The sequence below is a fragment of the Anopheles gambiae genome, chromosome 3 (assembly GCF_943734735.2).
Source record: "Anopheles gambiae chromosome 3, idAnoGambNW_F1_1, whole genome shotgun sequence".
Taxonomy (NCBI): Eukaryota; Metazoa; Arthropoda; class Insecta; order Diptera; family Culicidae; genus Anopheles; species Anopheles gambiae.
Window position 1 is genome coordinate 60,255,060 of NC_064602.1, and position 20,051 is coordinate 60,275,110.

General features: G+C 43.6%; 1 protein-coding gene across 2 annotated transcripts; it reads left to right on the forward strand.

The window, feature by feature from the left end:
* Positions 1–5,534: 5,534 nt before the first annotated feature.
* On the forward strand, positions 5,535–8,936 carry LOC133393588 (uncharacterized). Of its 2 annotated transcripts, none has more exons than XM_061659169.1 (3): positions 5,535–6,368; positions 6,453–6,912; positions 6,985–8,936. In XM_061659169.1, exon 3 carries the CDS (start codon positions 7,212–7,214, stop codon positions 8,217–8,219), a length of 1,008 nt encoding a protein of 335 aa, XP_061515153.1. In that variant the 5' UTR covers positions 5,535–6,368; positions 6,453–6,912; positions 6,985–7,211; the 3' UTR covers positions 8,220–8,936. Both variants share the same exon structure in this region, with proteins under 2 accessions (XP_061515153.1, XP_061515154.1).
* The last annotated feature ends 11,115 nt before the right edge of the window (positions 8,937–20,051 follow it).

The window sequence follows — 20,051 nt, forward strand, 5'->3', positions numbered from 1 at the left end:
AACTTTAACCAGTGCACATCTATCCTTCGCAAAGTGTTAAAAGCGTGAAAATGGAACGTAATCCAGATAAAAAGAGTGGCTTCGTGTACCATGCAGCTGAACGTGCGTGTAAGCGGCGTTTTGAGGAGGTGGAGAGGGAATTCCGTCGTGCCCGGCAACCGGAGCTGCCGACTGTGGGTGAGTACTTGGTGAACGGTTATGAGTGAGGTGAATGTAACGAGCAGTGTTGTAAAATGTGCTACGTGTCTATATTACAGAAAACCAAGCCGATCCCAAGCTCCCGACCACGTTGGTTTTCGCTGGTCTTTTCGGGGATAATTCGTTAACGAATTATCCCCGAAAAGACCAGCGAAATACAGATCATTTTCGGGGATAGTGAACACACGTGAAGGATGAACCCATGCAAAAAAGAGCTAAAAATAGAAATGAACATTCGGATTCATTCCCTTCCCTCATATTCCAATTCATGCTCATGCTTCATCCTTGATGCTACCAACCACATCGCTAATTTTACTTCGAATCACTTTGCCAGTAGCGCCACCATATTATTATTCGTGATCGTGCTATTTGCTTGTTTTGTTGTATGAAGGGGTACTGATACTAAATGAATTAAAAGAAATAAATAAAACAATAAAAATAATAGATTGACTATTAAACACGCATTTCTAACAACTAGTAAAGGGGTCTGAAGTTACTGGAGCTGCATGTTTTAAAAAGAAATCAAAACTTAAAATCATCAATGGAAACAATAAAAATGGAATTGAACTCATGTCGACCATGGTGCAAACATTACACCATTACCATTTGACCTCTACTAGTTCATGAACATGATTCGTTATCTATCAGTTTTAAACCCTTCAAATATAGCACAATGAACAAAGAGATGTGTAAAAGTTCATCGATGCGTGTGAGAGAGTAGAGCTGATGAATAGAAAGAGATGGCATGAGTTTATGTTCATCATCCCCGAAAAATTTTGCTTGGGGTGATGCTGAGCCATCGTACATGGAGCCCGTTCCGAGCTGTTTTACAGACGATGCTGCTCCGCTTAGCGACAGCGAGGAGGACAACATGGCCGACGCAAGCAGCGGGGCAGAAAGTGACGTCGAAGACATCCAGGTCGAGGTGCAAACGCCGGACCAACCGTACGAAGACCTTTCGTGCGAGGAAGGTTTGCGGCTGTGGGGCCTGCAAACTGGGCAAACTCATCGTAGTTTGAACCTTTTGCTGGGCCATTTGCGGCAGCATTTTCCCAATGCCAGATTGCCCAAGGATGCTCGAACGTTAATGAACACGCCCGCGTCCAGAGCACCGGAGACAGCCATTACGCCTATCGCAGGAGGGACGCTGTGGTACCAGGGTGTGGGGAAATGCCTTCTTTCATACTTTCGGTAAGAATATTAAACTAACTAACTAACTTTTTTGTGGACGGCCTGCCGCTGTACAAGAGCAGCCGGTCCCAATTCTGGCCCATCCTGATGCAGGTTCACAACGTGCCAAATACTCCGGTGATGACGGTTGCGATTTTTTGTGGCGAATCAAAACCGTTAATCCTCGAAGAGTTTTCGGATCAGTTTGTGGACGAAATGAACCACCTTTTAATGAACGGCCTGGTAATTGGAAACCCGCTTTTACTGGGTAGCCCCGCGTGCTATCATAGCAGATGCTCCAGCACGTGCATTCATAAAAGGTAGGTTGTTGATAAAGTGCCTTCTACATATACAGTGGAATGTGTGTCCGCTTTACACGCACAGTGAAATACGGTACTATGCATTATTTCTAATTATTTTCCGTTTCATTTTCTTGCAGGTGTTAAAGGGCATAATGCAAACAGCGGGTGCCAGAAGTGCACGATCGTAGGGGTGTTGGACGGGCACCGGATGTATTTCACGTATGATGCGGAACGCCAGCCACGAAACCACAGCGACTTTTGCGATGGCAAATATCCGACACACGTCAACAAACGCACCCCCCTTACCAGACTATTAGGTTGTGATATCGTGGCCGATTTTGTGGCCGAAGATATGCACCTACTGTACAAGGGCGTGGAAGCCAAGTTGATCGATTTGTGGATAAAAGGCTTCCCTGGCCTGCCGTGTTACTTGCCACGCCGGCAACAACGTCAAGTGTCGGAGCACTTGCGCCTGTTAAAGCTCCCTACAGATTATCAACGCAAGCTGCGCGATCTGCGATACGGTCAACTCTGGAAAGCTTCCGAGTATAGGATGTTTCTGCTGGTTGCCGGTTTCGTGGTTCTGGAGGGTAGACTTGACGATGCAGCGTACCAACACTTCATGTTGTTGACGATGGCTGTAACATTCATGACCACCACCTACCACCGCGCAAAATGGGCACTGGCTGACTCATTTCTGCATAGCTTTGTGGCAGCCTATAGAGATTTGTACAGTCCATTGCTTATGAATAGCAACGTGCATGACCTGCTGCACGTTTACGAGGACGTGCGCAGGTTTGAGGGTTTAAAAACCATATCGGCCTTCATTTTTGAGGCATTTTTGCACGACCTCAAAAAGTTGGTACATTCCGGGAGGCACAGCCTAGTCCAAGTGGTCCATCGTTTGCTGGACCTGCAACATGTCATTGTTGCCAAGCGTCAGCAAAACAAACCGGTGGACGAACCATCAGTGCGCACGGTTGGTGTTGAAACCATAACGACCGTACGGGAGGGCTTCACGCTGCGGCAAAATTTCCGCGATCAGTGGTGTATGTCCAACTCGGGTGAGGTGGTCCGGTACGAAACGGCCACAAAATCGGGAAACGAAATTACAGTGCAGGGGTATGGTTTCTTGAGGCAGGTGCCAGCATTTACAGAACCGTGCCTCTCGACGGAGGCGAATATTTACTCGGCCAGCATGGACGACTTAAACAAACGTACCCTTAAACACTACCCCATCAGTACCTTGATGTGCAAGTTAGCTGCAGTGCAGACAGCGCGAGCCGATGTATACACATTTGTACCGTTGACACACACTTATGTAAATGAAACCTAAAAGAAAAAATATGTCCAGCTTTGTGTTTTGTACTTTTGGGTAGGGTAAATAATGAGAAATAGTTTTGTTACACAGGTGAAAGGAGACTTGTAAATGTAAAAGTATACCTCTTCCCGTATTTCTCCCGTAGCCCAAGTTTGTGTTTTGTGCTTTAGATAAATAGGGTTAAAAATGAGAAATAGTTTTGTCACACAGGTGTTCATTGTGAATGTAAAAATATGCCTCTTCCCGTATCTCTCCCGTAGCCCAACTTTATGTTTTGTGTTTCAGATCAATCGGGCGAATAATGAGCAAGTTTTGGTTGGTTGTTTTGTGAAATAATTAAAATGTTACTTTCGTAGTCATAATCATAATATATTTACATTCTTTTAATAATTGAATTGAACGTCTTTAACTGTAACTAACTTAACTTAACGTTGAAATTATTTTAATAACCTAATGAAATAGTGTCATTAAACTATCTTAAACTTAACCTTACTTAAACTAACCTGCTTATTTTACGTATCGCAATACGCGTATGAAAAAGTTGCTAACGTATTTTGCTGTTATGGACAAATTCGCCCATGATGCCGCTCTGCGGAACAGCTCACATACGTGCGGGAAATGGGATATCGCTATTTTATCGTTCCTCGTAGACCAACGGCAACTCAACACAAATGTGGCATCCACCCAAGCGATTCAAAACGCTCAAAAGTAGTAAGGAAAATAGAATATGAAGTAGCCTTCTACTTCCCACTCTACTTTGGTTGCTTAAAATTAGAAAAAATGTAGAACATGTGGGTTCCAGGAAAGAGTAAAAAATGAGTTCTCGAGTGTTACACACACACGCGACGACTCACTCACGCTTACGTTCGGTTCTACGCCGCTCCTTCCCCCCCCCCCCTCCCTCATATCACTCACCCCACAGATCTATTTTTAGAACATCACTCACTACCATCGACAGCGGTCGATGTGACGATGTGTCTCGTCGCGTGTGTGTGTCGATTTGGTCAGACAAACTTTTTCTTTCACACCAAATCTCTGACTTGGAGTGTCGGCTTTCCGATTGAACCATCGCGACTGTGAAGAGTACGCGTGGTTAAAACGACCTTTTGTATTGTGTTGTACGTAGCGTGGGCGCCAAAATTGTAAGAGTGCGCGTAAAGTGTAAAGTTTGTGACTTTTGGGGGTGGGGAATGAGATACAGAGACAAATTTCGCTACACATTACCACATACATTCTCACTGCACTGGTTGAACTGCGAATACTCAGTTCTGAGAGAATATACTCGAGCGCTCGCGCATGAGGGCAAGCAAGCACGGTATAGAGGATAGAGGGAGACAAATGATTATTTGGCTCCAAGCTTTCTACTTTTGTCCCGTTGGGCAGTACCAGTTCCTTCACTTCCTTCAGCCGCTTGTTCATATTTCTGGACGTGATGTTGCTGTGCAGCCAACCCACGCAATTTCTCATATATTCCTTGTCGCTCAACTTGCGCTCTTAGTCGTTCAGTTCAGCTCGTCCTCCGACCGTACAGGCTGCAGCGTGAAGTCCTCCGGGACGGGAGGCGAACTTCCATCCTCATCGCTACATAGAGTTTGCTGCACCAAGCGTACTTAGCTGCGATACCGATGGAGTCGGCCATTGCAATCGAACAAGGTTCGATTTCCCGAAATGCCGAATTGGTTCGGAAAAGGATTGAGGTTGAAAGAAGGCAGATTGAGTTGAGGAAGATGGAGATAGAGTTGATTGAGCTCGAAGAGGCTGAAATGATGGCACTAGGTGGCAGCATGCGGGACAGTGTTCAGCGGCCTAAAGCCGAGCAGTGGGTAACGGCAACGGATCGCTTCGGTATGGCTTCATCGTTCAGAGGGGTACCTGAGACACCCCAATTCGCGAGTACAGCCCACGTACCACCGCCGTATGATTTTCAGGGTTACTCACGATTCCCAGGATACTACACCTGGAGGAGAAGTCACGATAGCGCGTATCGTAAGGCATCGGTTATCCCGCCGATGGACCACACCATACCACCACAGCATCGTATGCGATCGTATAGGGCTCCTACCCAGTACGCGAATGCTAGCAACCTGTCGGAAGTACAGTGGTCGGCCCGACTGAGTAGAAACGTGACTGAGTTACCAACGTTCAGTGGTGAATCGCGAGAATGGCCCATGTTCATCCGCATGTTCGAGAAGTCGACGGAAGTGTACGGGTTTACCGACGAGGAGAATCTGCTACGGCTGCAACGAGTCCTGAAAGGAGAAGCAATGGAGTCAGTTGGTCATTTGCTACTGCTTCCAAATAGTTTAAAGGATGTCCTTGAAATGTTAGAAGCGCAGTACGGGCGACCGGACCAAATAATAGAGGCCACGATCGAAAAGATTCGGAAGATGCCCGTGCGAAAGCCAGACTGCCTACGTTCTCTGGCTAGGTTCGGGTTTGCAGTGAGAATCCTCTGTGCTACGATCGAATCGCTGAGGTTGCCGGAGTACGCCTATAACGTTGCGCTTCTCAGGGAGCTTGTGAGTAGGCTTCCGTCCGAACCTGCACGTGAATGGGCGCGACACAAGAGGCCATTCGGGTGTTTTAGTCCCAAATGACAATCGAACAGCATCTCACTATAGCGAGCCCGATGACAGCTTGACGTGTTCATACTGAGACGCTGCCTTTGGCTGCCTCCCCCGTACTGAGCGAGCATTGTCTTTCTCATCGCCATGGTGAGCTGCAGAGGTTTGTATGGTGAGCATTCTGGCTAGCGCCAAATTTTCTCATGAGACGATCTGGCGCGCTTCATCGATCGGATGAGATGCCTTACCACATGATAGTGAGGTCGGATTTTGGATCGGCTGCCGATCTTGCTCATGTGAGTAGAACTGCGTGCTGCATGGTGAGGTGTGGGGTTGTGTGGTGTGGTGTATGTGGATACCCGAGGGAGGTGAGACATTCAGCCGCGGTATTTTAAAGCGCCAAAACACTTGTTGTTCACGAACTGCATGTGTCGCTCTGCGAATCAATTTACGTTTATCTCGAAATTTTCTCTAACGTTTTACAGTTTTAGGAGTGATAAAGTTATAAAAAATTGCTGAACGAATTTACGTTGCGCCAAAGCAAAACAAAATTGATTTTGCTCATCGAAAATTCGTTCAACAAAGCCAAACTGTTTTGAACATTAAAAGATCCGTAGAAGTGTTGTTTTTTTTTTATTTGCCATTTCAGACGGAAGATTTAGTCGTCGAAAATGTTCCCGAAAAAGTTAAAGCGAAGTGGAGAGCTTTATAAAAAAGCCGCGAAACTGGAAGAGCAGTTTGAAAAGGAGTGGGCATTGCAAAATGATCCTGCCGGACCCAGCAGCCAGCCAGCAGCTCAGCAATCTGCCGAGGGTATTTGCTTGACTTATTATGGTTTTGCTTGGTTTAAATCAATCAAAAAATCAACTAACATCTCTTTTTATTGTTTAATTGTAGATGTTGCTATGAATGAACCCTGTGAAGGTCCTGTGGCATCAATGGAAGAGGAGTATTTGGACGAAAACAATACAGATGACGAACGTGCTAGCGATGAAGGATCCATCCACAACGAAGATACTGATGGCGAAGAGTATTTAGAGGAAGAGTATTTGGAGGGAGAGTTTTTGGAGGCAGAGTTTTTGGAGGAGGCGAGCCTGGAAACTGATCCAGAAAGCGCGAAGCTACGAGACTCTTTGCGAACATGGTTTATTCGCAATAAAGTTGCTCGTAGCGGGAGTAATAATTTACTAGGAATACTGCGAAAAGCGTCTTCTCTTTCTGCTTTTTCATCTCTTCCACAGGATGTTAGGACATTGCTGAAAGCTCCGGTTAACGTCAGCGAGCAGATTACTAAGGTTCCAGGTGGAGGTGAAATGTGGTACCAAGGCGTTGAATGTTGTTTTCAACATTATTTTCGGTAAACTAATTATTGTTTAAGCAATCGTGTAATACCTTTCTAACATTAGTATTTTCTTTTATTTTTATTCAGCGATGTGGACGTACTAGAGGATGTGTTTGAGCTGAATCTTTCAGTGGACGGAATACCAATAAAAAAAATGTAAATGCTGTGGTACTTCCCTAAAAACACCAAAAAAAGTTATTTTCGAGGATACAACAGCTCCACCAAGAACAGATAAGGAATTTAGAGAAGAAAAACCCAGTTCTACAGGCCATCGAAGAGGGAAAACCCCTCTTACAGATCTAAAAAAGTTCGACATGATAAAAGGTATAGCTACTAGCGATTTATTACATTTAATACAATTGGGTATTGTTTTCAAGCTTCTGCTAGGCTGGGTCGAAGGAGCTCTTGCCCCCTTTAAAAAATGGTGCAAGGAAGACATAGATGAAATATCAGAAGAGCTTATAAGTATACTGCTGCCCACAGAAATTCATAGGAAGTTTAGGTCTCTTAATTATCTTCACTTTTGGAAAGGTACTGAATTCGGTAGTTTTTTACATTACGCAGGTATAGTTGTTTTGCAAGATAGAATAGGTAGACTAGCATACGAACATTTTAAATTATTATATTGCGCTATAACTATATTATCATCATGGGCATTTAAGGACCAGTGGGAGTATGCCGGTACATTGTTGAGGAAATTTGTTGAGGATTATAGTGTTGTGTACGATCGCATACATCTAGTGAGTAATGTTCATCTCTTGCTTCATGTATACGAAGAGGTTAACAATTTAGGCCCTCTGATTACTTTGTCAACACATTCCTGTGAAAATATGTTACAAATAATCAAACATAGTTACGTAAAATCTGGCTACCGAAGTTTGCATCAAGCGATAGGAAAAATTATATTGTTGCGAGACATAGACACTGCAGCACAAAGAAACCAGGAAAGTATGACGTATCCTACACTTAAATTAAAAAAGGATGAGACAATTTTGCAAGTTAGGCAAGGATTTTTGTTAAGGAAAATTTTTAAGGATTCTTGGTTTTTAACAAAAAGAAATATCATAGTTAAGTACGAAAAAGCCATCGAGGAATCAGGATCAGTCGTTGTACATGGGTATCCTTTGGTAAGACGTTTTCAAGCCTTTACTACTCCTATTGCCTCCGATAAAATCTATAACTATATTGGATACGAAAACGACATTTCAACAACGCTTCGATCTATTCCAATAACTGATATTAAATGTAAAATGGTAGCAATTAAGACAATACGAACTGGGGCTAAAGTACATTTTACGCCATTAATACATACCTTAACATAAAAAGCCTTGGTTAGGTTAATACGGTTGAGTAGGTTAAATAGGTTAGGTAGGTTAGGTAGGTTAGGTAGGTTAAGTAGGTTAAGTAGGTTAAGAAGGTTAAGTAGATTAAGCTATAGATCATAAGCAACCGAGTAGACCCGGTATAAGGTCGGACTTAATCCAGAGGCAGAATTAAATTCTCTGTCTCAAATTTGTCGTAAGATTAGTTTAATGATAGTAGAATATAAGGTGTATATTTAAAAATATAATATAAGTACATGTAAGCTTATGTGTTGAAATCAATTTTCTTTGCCAGAGTTCTCCTTTATATTCAATGTTTTTTTAATGATATGGTAACAAAATATCTTAGTACAAAGATCAACAAATTTAAATAATTCCATTGTAATGCCTATATCTGCTAACATTATTCGCAACTTATTCAATAAACATAAATTCACACATATGTTCTGGCTCAATACAGCTCTAACGTTAAACGTTATATTTTTGTGAATGTGAAGGATGGATGAAATAATGAATAAGGTGATGAATAAACAAAAACACGAGGAATTAACCACGTTAATTCATTAATTGCGACAAAATTATTTGCAGATTGCAGCAAAAAAAGCGGTCCTACCCATAAATCTTTTAGATTCATATTTAATACCTTTTCTACGTAGCTTTTGGGTTTTTTAAATTTAAACGATCTTTTCCGTATCGCAATTTCAATTTGAAGAAATCAACAACGTCTTCTTCAGTTGCCTCTTTCAATGAATTGCTACCAATAGATCTGAAAAGTTCTAAAAGATTTGTATATGATGCTAAAGGAATTTTAGGGTTACTTATCGGGCCGCCTTTCCAGTTACAACCTGCAAACAACTCTGGGCAGAAGATCATGTCACGTGAATCATTCATCCTGTTTTTCATATCTCCTTTCATCATGTTATGATCCAACCACTGATATATTTTAACTTTGTAATCTTCGTCTGATCCTATTCTTTGGTTGAAATCATCTAAATCCTTCTTATTTTCTAGCGTCTTAAATCCCTCAGGGGGGTTAGTTTTTACTCCTTTTCCATCACAAACTACACTGCTTAGCTTCTCAATATAAACTTGTAGCTGGAAAATGTTTTTCGATTGTTTAGCCATCTTTTTTTGAAATAGATTTTGGCTTTCTTTGATCTCTAAAATTTCTAATTTCTGTTGGCTCAATTCGCTAAGGATAGAGTTTTGTGTTTCTTGAACTTTTCTCAACATTTCCATTATTGCGTTTGATGCGTTACATGATTTATCACTTGCTTCACTGGCACTTGCTTGCCCTTGCTGCTCTTCCTCATAGGGGATTAGTTCATCCATAAAATCATCTATTGATGAAATAATTTCCTCGCCTTCTCGTCGCAGGCGTTTATTATTTTGCTGAATATCCATATTTCCTAAAATTTAAAGAAATGAAAGATTTATACCCATTTTTCGAAAGCGCTCAAGTTCACACTCCGTATACACACCTGTACAAGTTTTCAGTTTGGCTTTGTATGTGTTTTTGTTCGTCATCTGCTTTTGTACCGCTCTATACAGGATGGTAAGCAAGTCCCGAGATGGTTTCACGCAAATGATGGTGGAATACCAAGACGGGCGTACACAGTTCGATTCGATCGAGCGATGATGTGATGGTAAAACTATAATGCTCTTCTCTCTCACAATAATCTAACAATTCGCTCTTCTTCTCTTCTACAGCTCTCTCCACACGATGCACAACGCCTTGGAAAACAAGTGCCAATATGGATCCTTGACATACACATACACATACACAATAATCCCATGTAGCAAAATCAATATCTCAAGCAAGATTGATAATAAAATCAAGATAATTTTTTTTTTCCCTTTCCGTTCAAGGTTTTTATTTTAATTTCATCTTGTTATCAAATCACCTTGTGCCCGCATGCTCCGGAGCTCATATTATCTCACTTCTCATTCTTCACATCTCATCACTGGGTCGCCTCGCGATGAGAAGATCGGATTTTGATTCAATCCGAACCAAAATCCGATCCTGTCAAAAATCTGTCATTTTTTGGTAAATTTTTAGGGGGTCCCATTGTCATTTGGGGTGTTACCGATTTTGGCAGATGGATCAGCGAAGTGGCACGAGACGCGATAGATGTCAGTGTGGAGCCACTGCGCCGTGTTACGAACGAGCGTAAGGAAGAACCCGGCAAGCGTGAGCAGAATTCTCAGCAACCGCGTCTGCCTGTTCGTACTGACCGATCAGGAAATCCGCCCCCTCGAACAACATACTGGAACGTGCACACGTCTCGGTGTTCGGAGCATCTACCGGTTGCTGCGGCCACCACCAATACAGCGTCGCCACAATGTCAACTGTGTAAAGGTACGTGCAGCTCACTTTTGCAATGTAAACGGTTTCTGCACTTTTCAGTAGCAGCTCGAAGGAGCCACGTGAAGGAAAAAGGTCTGTGCAAGAAGTGTCTCGGCAGACATAGGACCGGCTGCTCGATTGTAACAGCGTGCGGCGTAAACGGATGCAACGGCATGCATCACGTCCTGTTGCACATCGCAGCGCCAGATGAAGAACGCGCTCCAGAGGTTGGTTTGTGCCACATGCATTCAGGAACCGTAGATCGCGCTCTTTTAAAATACGTGCCGATCAAGGCTATTGGACCGCGCGGTGAGGTCGAAACATTTGCCTTTATGGACGATGGTTCCTCTTCGACGTTCATCGATAGCTCCTTGGTAGAGGAACTGGGGCTAACGGGCACACCTGTGCCGCTTTGTATCCAGTGGACCGGTGGAGTGACGCGTCAAGAGAACTGTTCCGTGCGCCTTAACCTCGAAGTATCTGGAAGAAACGGGAGCCGTAAGTACGACCTGATCAACGCGAGAACGGTAAAAATGTTGGGGTTACCTACGCAAACGGTGGCGGTATCTCAGTTGACTGACCAGTATTCGCATCTGAGAGGGCTGCCGATCGCCTCTTACAGCAACGTGCAGCCTCGTATTCTCATTGGTGTCGACAATTATCGAGTGACCAGACCATTGAAGACGGCTGAGAGGAGCGAACACGAGCCAGTCGCCTCGAAAACGCGTTTGGGATGGATTATTTACGGCCCGTGTCCGATAGCGGAGAACGTGCCCGGAGCAGTGTATAATAGTTTCCACGTGTGCCTGTGCGACGGAGTGAGTGCGGAGCTGTTGAACACCGAGGTGAAGAAGATGTTCTCCCTGGACACCATTGCTGTTGAAAAACCAACCAGCGTGTGGCGCTCGAAAGAAGACGACAAGGCGATGGCGATTCTAGAAAAGGAAACGGTGTTGGTTAGTGATCAATATGAATCGGGACTGCTGTGGAAAGCGGAAAATATTCGACTGCCCTGTAGTAAAGCGATGGCTTTGAGACGATACCACTGTCTGAAACGGCGTATGCAGAAGGATCCAGTACTGGATGCAGCGGTACGAGACACGATACGGAATTATGAGAAGAAAGGTTACATCCGTCGCTTGACGGAAGCTGAAGCGGCTGAACGACATCCCCGAGACTGGTACCTGCCAGTGTTTCCTGTAACGAATCCAAATAAGCCAGGTAAGTTTCGTTTAGTGTTCGATGCTGCCGCTACCGTTAACGGTATCAGCCTTAATAACAATCTTCTCACCGGACCGGATCTTACGGCTAACCTGTTGGAAGTGCTGTTCAAATTCCGGGAGTTTAGCGTGGCTGTGGTCGGAGACATCCGCGAGATGTTTCATCAAGTGTTGATAAAGCCGGCCGATCAGCGAAGCCAGATGATATTCTGGGAAGGAGATGCTGCCAGTGACGAACCCGTCACGTATGCTGTTGCGGTGATGACCTTCGGAGCCGCCTGTTCGCCGAGCACCGCGCAGTACGTGAAGAATCATAACGCAGAGCGGTTCGAGTCGGAGTATCCACGAGCGGTGGAGTGTATCAGAAACGAACACTACGTCGACGATATGCTGTTCAGTGTCGAAACGGAACAGGAAGCGATTTCTCTGGCGGAACAGGTGCGATACATACATTCTCGGGGTGGATTCGAGATACGTAACTGGATTTCCAATTCGTCACGAGTCTTGGAACGTGTGCAGACCATCACTGAAACGGAAAAGAGTTTCAACATGGGTAACGAGTTCAGTGCGGAAAAGGTGCTTGGTATGTGGTGGGACACCCTTACGGATACCTTTTCGTTTCGGCTGTCCAAGAAGTACGATCAGGGCATTCTGTCTGGAGGACAACTTCCAACGAAGCGAGTGGTGTTGCGGACGCTAATGAGCATTTACGATCCGATGAGACTGGTGGAACAGTTCCTCATGTTCCTGAAAATGTTGCTGCAGGAAATTTGGAGAAGTGGTTATGATTGGGATCGTGAAATCGACGGTCACATTGCGGAAAAGTGGTTTACCTGGCTGAAAGTATTGGCGAAAATTCCGCAAGTGACGATCCCTAGATGTTACCGTCGTGTCACCTCTACCAGCGCTAAGATCGAGCTACATATTTTTTGTGATGCGAGCGAGCACGGCATGGCTGCCGTGGCTTACTTCAGGTTCGAGGAGGGTGGTGTCATCGAATGTGCTCTCGTTGCGTCAAAGACCCGTGTTGCGCCACTAAATTTTTTATCAATTCCCAGACTCGAGTTGCAAGCAGCAGTACTAGGCGCGCGACTGAGCAAGGCGATCATCCGATCACACCGTCTGGAGATTCATCGCACCACGTATTGGACGGACTCAAAAAACGTTGTCAGCTGGCTAAATTCCGATCACCGACGCTATCATCAATTTGTCGCCTTTCGGATCGGAGAGTTGCTTGAGACGACAGACGTGGAACAATGGCGATGGCTACCGACGAAGTACAATGTAGCGGATGATGGAACCAAGTGGGTGAAAACCCCCGATCTGTCACCCGGCAGCCGTTGGTTTCGAGGTCCTTCTTTCCTGTGGGAGCCTGAGTGTGAGTGGCCCGCGGCGGTGGAACCTGTTCACGACACAACTTAAGAGCTTCGGGTAAGCGCGTGCCACCATCAAACTGTCGACAAGGGTGTCGAAGCAGGTGGGTTCATCCAGTTCGAGCGATTCAGCAAGTGGAGAAGGCTTTTACGAGCCGTTGCACATGCTATCCGCTTCATTTCTAACGTCCAGAACAGCATCCGTGGAACAACGAAACAACTGGGACCCCTGACGCAACCAAAACTGGCCGAAGCAGAACTGATTGTGTTCAGATCGATCCAGCAGGAGAGCTACCCCGAAGAGATCCGATGCCTGCGACAAGACTAAAGGAAACACCCGTGGCAGACAGGCATCAAGAAAGAGAGTCCACTGTTGTCGCGGTAGGACGACGCGTCGAAAAAAGATGGGGTGTCATCTTCACGTGCCTCACCGTTCGAGCGGTGCACCTAGAGGTAGCGCACACCCTTAGTACCGGATCGTGTATCGCTGCTGTTCGCCGATTCATCGCCCGGCGCGGCGTTCCCCGCGAGATCATCAGCGATTGCGGGACGAACTTCGTGGGAACAGCACGAGAGCTACGGGACGCAATTGCCGGTGTGGTCCACGAGGCGCTCATGACAGAGTTCTGCAGTCCGGAACTGAAGTGGACGTTCAATCCACCGGAAGCACCACACTTCGGAGGCTGCTGGGAGCGTTTGGTGCGATCGGTGAAGAAGGTGCTTGGACATCTTAACCTTCCCCGCCGACCGACTGACGAGGTGCCAAACCACCTCTTCTTCCACCTTCCACCTGCCTCTTACGCCAAACCAGCTCCTGCTTGGAACAGCAGACGAAAGCAAGCCACCTGTGGCTTACAGCAGCGGCAGCGATGCGGTCAACTCGTCCTGGAAAGCAGCACAGCATATTGCGGATCTGTTCTGGAAAGCGTGGGTACGAGATTATTTGCCGGTGCTTGGGAAACGAACGAAATGGTTCGAAGCGGCGGAACCGTTAGGAGTAGGAGATCTCGTTCTAATAGTGGATGAAAACTTACCGCGCAACTGCTGGCCTAAGGGTTTGATCGAGGAAGCGATTAAATAAAGGACGACCAGGTGAGACAGGCAGTAGTAAGGACCGCTAAAGGTATGTATAAAAGACCTGCTACAAAAATCGCAAAGCTAGAAACAACGCGTGGTGATCGGATTTAGGATAAAAGGGACACGTGTAACAAAAACGTCAGGAGATAAGGCAATGTTTACAGTGCAGGAGTGAGATAGCCTCACTGCGGAAGGGAATGTTGGAGAACGTAAACATTACAGAACGTAAACATTGGGGTGACAAGACGACTCATGATAACGAGTAGTTGTTACACGCGCGAGTCGGAAAGTTGAAAAGCGTAGGCGGCGCAATTCGCTATAAAAAGGGCTGGGCTGGCGCCGTAGGGCCTTTTTCGACGGAAATTTTCTGTAGCGTGAACAACCACTAGAAGTGAGTAATATTTTGGCGTGGGTTAATAAAACGCAAAGCACCACTTATAATATTAACACTTTTCACACACGACCTAAAAAAGACTCACAACACAATCCGAACGCTACAGATTATGCTTAAGATAAAAGGATTTACATTAAGGATTAAAATAAACGAAATGCCAAAGTCCTGCAATACTTAGCTAATTAAAAGGTTAGCTCACACAGTCCTTTTATTTATTAGCAAATAATTTCGCTTCAAGTGTCAAAAAAATATTTGCTAATCTTTTTGGGTTCACACACCACGAATCTGCGTTGGATAAAAATATCGTAATTTAACAAAATTATTCATAAACAACGGATTCTTGTTATTAGAAATGAATATACCACTAGCACAATTGGGACTTGGAAATTAGCGAAAGCTAATGTTTAAACACGATTTATTACAATTTTTCTCTTGAACTGTCAAAAATTTGCAGGCAAATATTTTTGTTATTCGTCCAGCGATGAATAGTTCAGAATGCTTATAAAAAAAATTCGCAACAGGCAGCTAGATTTCCCCTACCTTAGTGAACAAGTGGGGTTGAGCGATATTTTCTAACAGAACTGCCGTGTGAGAACGCGACAAATGAAAAATATCCTATTTTAATAATAAGGATAAAATGAGATTGCATGTGACTTTAAAAGTATATTGAACATTTTTTTTAATAAAAAAGAGCACAATGGAAATGGAACGCAAATTTTTGAATAAGAAACGATTCTAGATTTGAAGCGAGGAGTATAAAAAGTGAATTTGTTTAACAATAATGATTTTAAATAGTATTTTATATAAATATTGAGGTATATTTTTTTCTCAACTTTGTGGCCCGCGAATCACTGAAAATCTGTACTTGCGGCCCTCTGATGAAATGAGTTTGACACAGCTGGTCTAAACGGATCCGGCATGGAGGAAGATCATCGAGAGCAGAGCACTCCAGCGATCGAAACAACACACGGTAAGTAAAATCAGGAATAAATAATGTATTTACAACTCACCATTTGGATCCATTTGGAACCGCCCCGCTGCGCAAATTCGAGCAGTTTCCTGTGTAGGAAATGTACCAAAATCTGCGCTGGCCTGCGCAGATTTTGGCCCAATTCCCGGGCGGGACCTCAGCGATTCCTGCGCAGGCCTGCGCAGGTTTAGCGCCCTCTGTAGGCGAAATGGACAAACAATTTTTGGCGGTGGCGCAAAAAAAACGATCAAAAAATTAAAAAATATTGGCGCCCATTTTTTTGTCCGCTTCTTCTCCCTCCCTCACCCTGCCTTGCCCTTATTTGAGCTTCTGCCCGTGCCTTCCGCCGCCAGCTGATTGGGTGTTGTGTGGTGTATGCGTTTATTCAAGTTACCATACTGTCAATATGTTAGTAGTATTTGTATAGGTTATTATATATAGAGCTAAGTAGTATTGCGTTTATAGTGTTAGGTTTAATTATAAGTATGCGTGAACCATATATGTAATGGATATTTTTGTGGAATAAACTCAGTCTGTAAGCAACCTCCGAAGAGAAGCGACTCGACTCGATAACTTTCATATATGTGCATTGCGGTTGTGTATTGTTATTGGTGGGTGTTAGCATTAATTAATTTGTGTGTGACCTTGAGACGCTGTGGGAGAAGCTAGATTGGGATTCAAAGAGTTATCGGTGTATTGATGGTTTATTTTATTTCGTGCAGCTGCTGATGAGGCTTTTCGATGCCCCTGCCAGTTGAGGGTGAAGAAGCCTATTTAAAACAAGCGTAGGAGAACGTCTAACATTAATCTAATATTTTTTAATTTGAACATGTTTGACGCTTCAACGACATTCAAAGCATCATGTAGCACAGCGTATAGTGGCTATAATTTTTTTTTTTTAATGTGCAGAAATCTGTCTCGAGTTTTCGGGTCTTGGTCCACTCCAAGTGATTCCCCGTACATATTATCCCAAACCCATGCTTTGTCTTAATTGTGCTCACCTTGGTCATAACAAGCTGAGATGCAAAACCTCACAGGTTTGCCACAATTGTGGTATTCCTGCCCATGGTGAATGCACTGCTCCACTGAAATGTGTAAATTGCAAAGGCAACCACAATTCGTTTGACAAATCCTGCCCATTTTATCTTAAGGAACAGGAAGTCATTAAATATAAAATTGATTACAACGTGTCTTTCTTTGAAGCACGAAAATACATAGATTCCCAACTACATAAACAGAGCGCAGTTCAACAAAGGCTCACTCTCGCTCAAGTTGTGTCCTCTAATCCACAAACTAACGTTTCCACTAAACCCGATTCTAGGGACGAAGAAATTGCCAATCTTAAAATAAATCTAAATGAAGAACTTTTGAAATAAACTCACTCTATCTGTTGCCACCCCTGATCCAAAAGATAAAATTATATCCCAACTTATACAATAAAATGCTAATTTAAATAAGAAAATTGATTTACTCACAGAAACTATCAAAAACATGCAAATTGAACGAACCAGTTTTTTTTACACTTTTAATCAAAACAAAACCATTGATAAAGTTGAAACAATGAACCAATCCGAAGAGTCTGACTCTTCTTGCTCCTCGTCCCTTCTGGATGGAAGCAAAGCGACCTCTTCAAAGGCGCTTAAAAAACGAGCCCTCTCAAAGGGCTCCTCTTCCTCCGGGGAAGAAACCTCTCTCTCTCCTAAAAACCCCTTTCACAAAAAATCCTCCCCATCTCCCATCCCTCTTCCTTCCTCTCCCAGTCCCCTCAACTCCGAGGGAGAGGAGCCCCTCCTCTCACCCGATAATTCTCCATTCATCGAGTTGAGGAGGTCAGAGAGGAGGAAATCTTCTTTAACACAATGACCACTTACACCACATCTTCTTTTGCATCAACTCCAAACAATCATTTTACAAATTCCCATCCTCCGTTAAATAAAAATACACCTTTGTTTGCCATGTCCTGGAATATCAGGAGCATGAGCCGTAACTCTGATGAACTAAAAATTCTAATTACCCGCCACAACCCAACAATAGTCGCTTTACAAGAAATAATGACCATACCAAACCTAAACATACCAAACAAACATTCAATAACTATACCTGGCATTTTTTTCCAAACACCAACCAACATGCATCACTCCATTGGTATAGGCATACAAAAACACATACCCTCTAACCCTATTAATATTTCTACAAATATACCCGTAATAGCCGTTAAAATATCTTCACCAATAGAATCCACAATTCAGTCTGTACATTCCACCTTCTCTATGTCCTTCTATTGTTGCTCAGGAGATGGAAACAGTGTTACCACAGTTACCGTCACCTGCAATAATACTTGGCGATTTCAATGCTCAACATTCTATGCTACAGGACTATTTTGATACCTGCAGTATAGAGGTTATTGAAAACACCACAGTTACACACGTACCTGTCCCACTAATGAACAAGATACTATTTTAGATTTTTGTGCTCTCTCCTCTTCTATAGCTTCTAGTTTTTCTGTTTCTATCCATAACGATACCCATGGCAGTGATCACCGCCCGCTTTTTGTCCATAGCCATCAACTAACCCACTGCCCTCAAAAACGTCCCAGGTGGAAATATGAGGAAGCTGACTGGGAAAAGTATAAAATAGAAATGACATACAGACTACCCTTAGATGGTCCTCCCTCGCTTACACGCTTTACAGAGACAATTACAAATGCAGCCTTAACTAGTATCCCTCTTATAAAGGGTACAGTTGGCAGAAAATTTGTCCCCTGGTGGAATAAAACAGTTGCCCCTGCCATTAAGACTCGACGAAAAGCACTCAAGAGTCTTCAACGCTCAAATAAAAAGAAACAATATTTTTACACCGCTCTTGGCCGACCACTACCAAGAAGCCAATCAGGAATCAAGAGAAGCCGTCAAATTTGCAAAAAATCTAACTTAGGGTTAATTTTAAAAACAAATTTGCCCCAAGACAACCACCAAAGTAATATTCCAGCAAGTTGCAATTTTTCCAGTAAAAACCACAAATCAACTCCAATCATTCTAAAAACAGAAAACAGCTGAAACAGTAAACACTAAATGGCCTATTTGGCCGAGAAAAAAACTATTTGATCTACTAAATAAGACCAACTTTTCATTTCTTAAAGACTACAACTAATTTATTTTACTTTTGTATTCCCGCTACTTAACTTAACCTTAACCTTATCCCGCGATCACCGACACCAGAATGACCTTTTTTTCGCCATCGCTTCACTCATCTCGATCGATTCGCTCATCTCGATCGCTTCTCGCTCTCTTTTCATAATTTGTTCTCGCTGAGTGTCAGCCGCCTGAACCATGTATGCCGCCGTCTGCTCGATCTACACACAGCCGCTGTCCATAGCGTGGACAGTGTCCACAGTGTGGAGAACTTGTTGCGGCTAAGGTCGCTACACACCATTATTCCACAAACAGAAATACCTGAGGCTTTAGCTAGATACTTTTATGACACATCTGCAACACATAAATTTCCATCTCATTTTCTAATCCATAAATCCATATCTGAGTCCAGACCCCTTCCACCCATTGACGCTTCCGACCAAACTTACAATAGCCTTTTTTCTCTTAATGAGCTTAATTGGGCTCTTAATAAATGCCGTGGCATGTCTTCAGGCCCGAATAACATTGGTTATCCAATGCTTCAAAATATTCCTTACCGGTCCAAAACAGTCCTCCTTCAGATTTACAATAATATTTGGTTTTCCGGGAACATGCCGGATGACTGGAAAACCTGTTTCACAATTCCCATTCCAAAACCCAATAAATCACCACATACAATAGATAGCTACCGCCCCATTTCTCTCCTGAATTGCATCGGCAAAATCATGGAGAGAATGGTAAATAGAAGACGGACACAAGAATTAGAAGACCGGAACCTCCTTAGTATCAATCAACACGCCTATAGAGGTGGGAAAGCTACTGAGACATATTTTGCCGAACTTAAGAACTTTTAGAAACATACTACCCCAAAAGCCACCACATTGATTGCGCAATATTAGATTTATCAAAAGCTTTTGACAGAACCTGGCAACATACAATTCTTGAACAGCTAAATTTGTGGGGTTTTGGAGGTCGCATTACAGCGTACCTTCAAAACTTCCTTTCAAATCGCACATTCAAAGTTTTATTGGAACTCAATCTTCTGACCTGCATGTCCAAAAGAAAGGTGTTACCCAGGGTGCCATTCTCTCTCCCACTCTTTTCCTGATTAGGGTAGAATCCCTCTTCCGCCCCATGCCCAGTAACATTAAATATTTCATGTATGCTGATGATATAGTTCTTGACTCAGCATCCAACAATAGAACCGAATCACGCACATCTTTACAAGAAGGGGTCAATATAGTTCAGAAATGGTCACGTTGGACAGGTTACACAATTTCACATTCCAAATCCAAAATACTGCAAAATCTGCAATAGCAA

Coding starts and splice junctions, on each gene's coding strand:
- LOC133393588 (XM_061659169.1), top strand. CDS start 7,212: ATGATAAAAGGTATAGCTACTAGCGATTTATTACATTTAATACAATTG.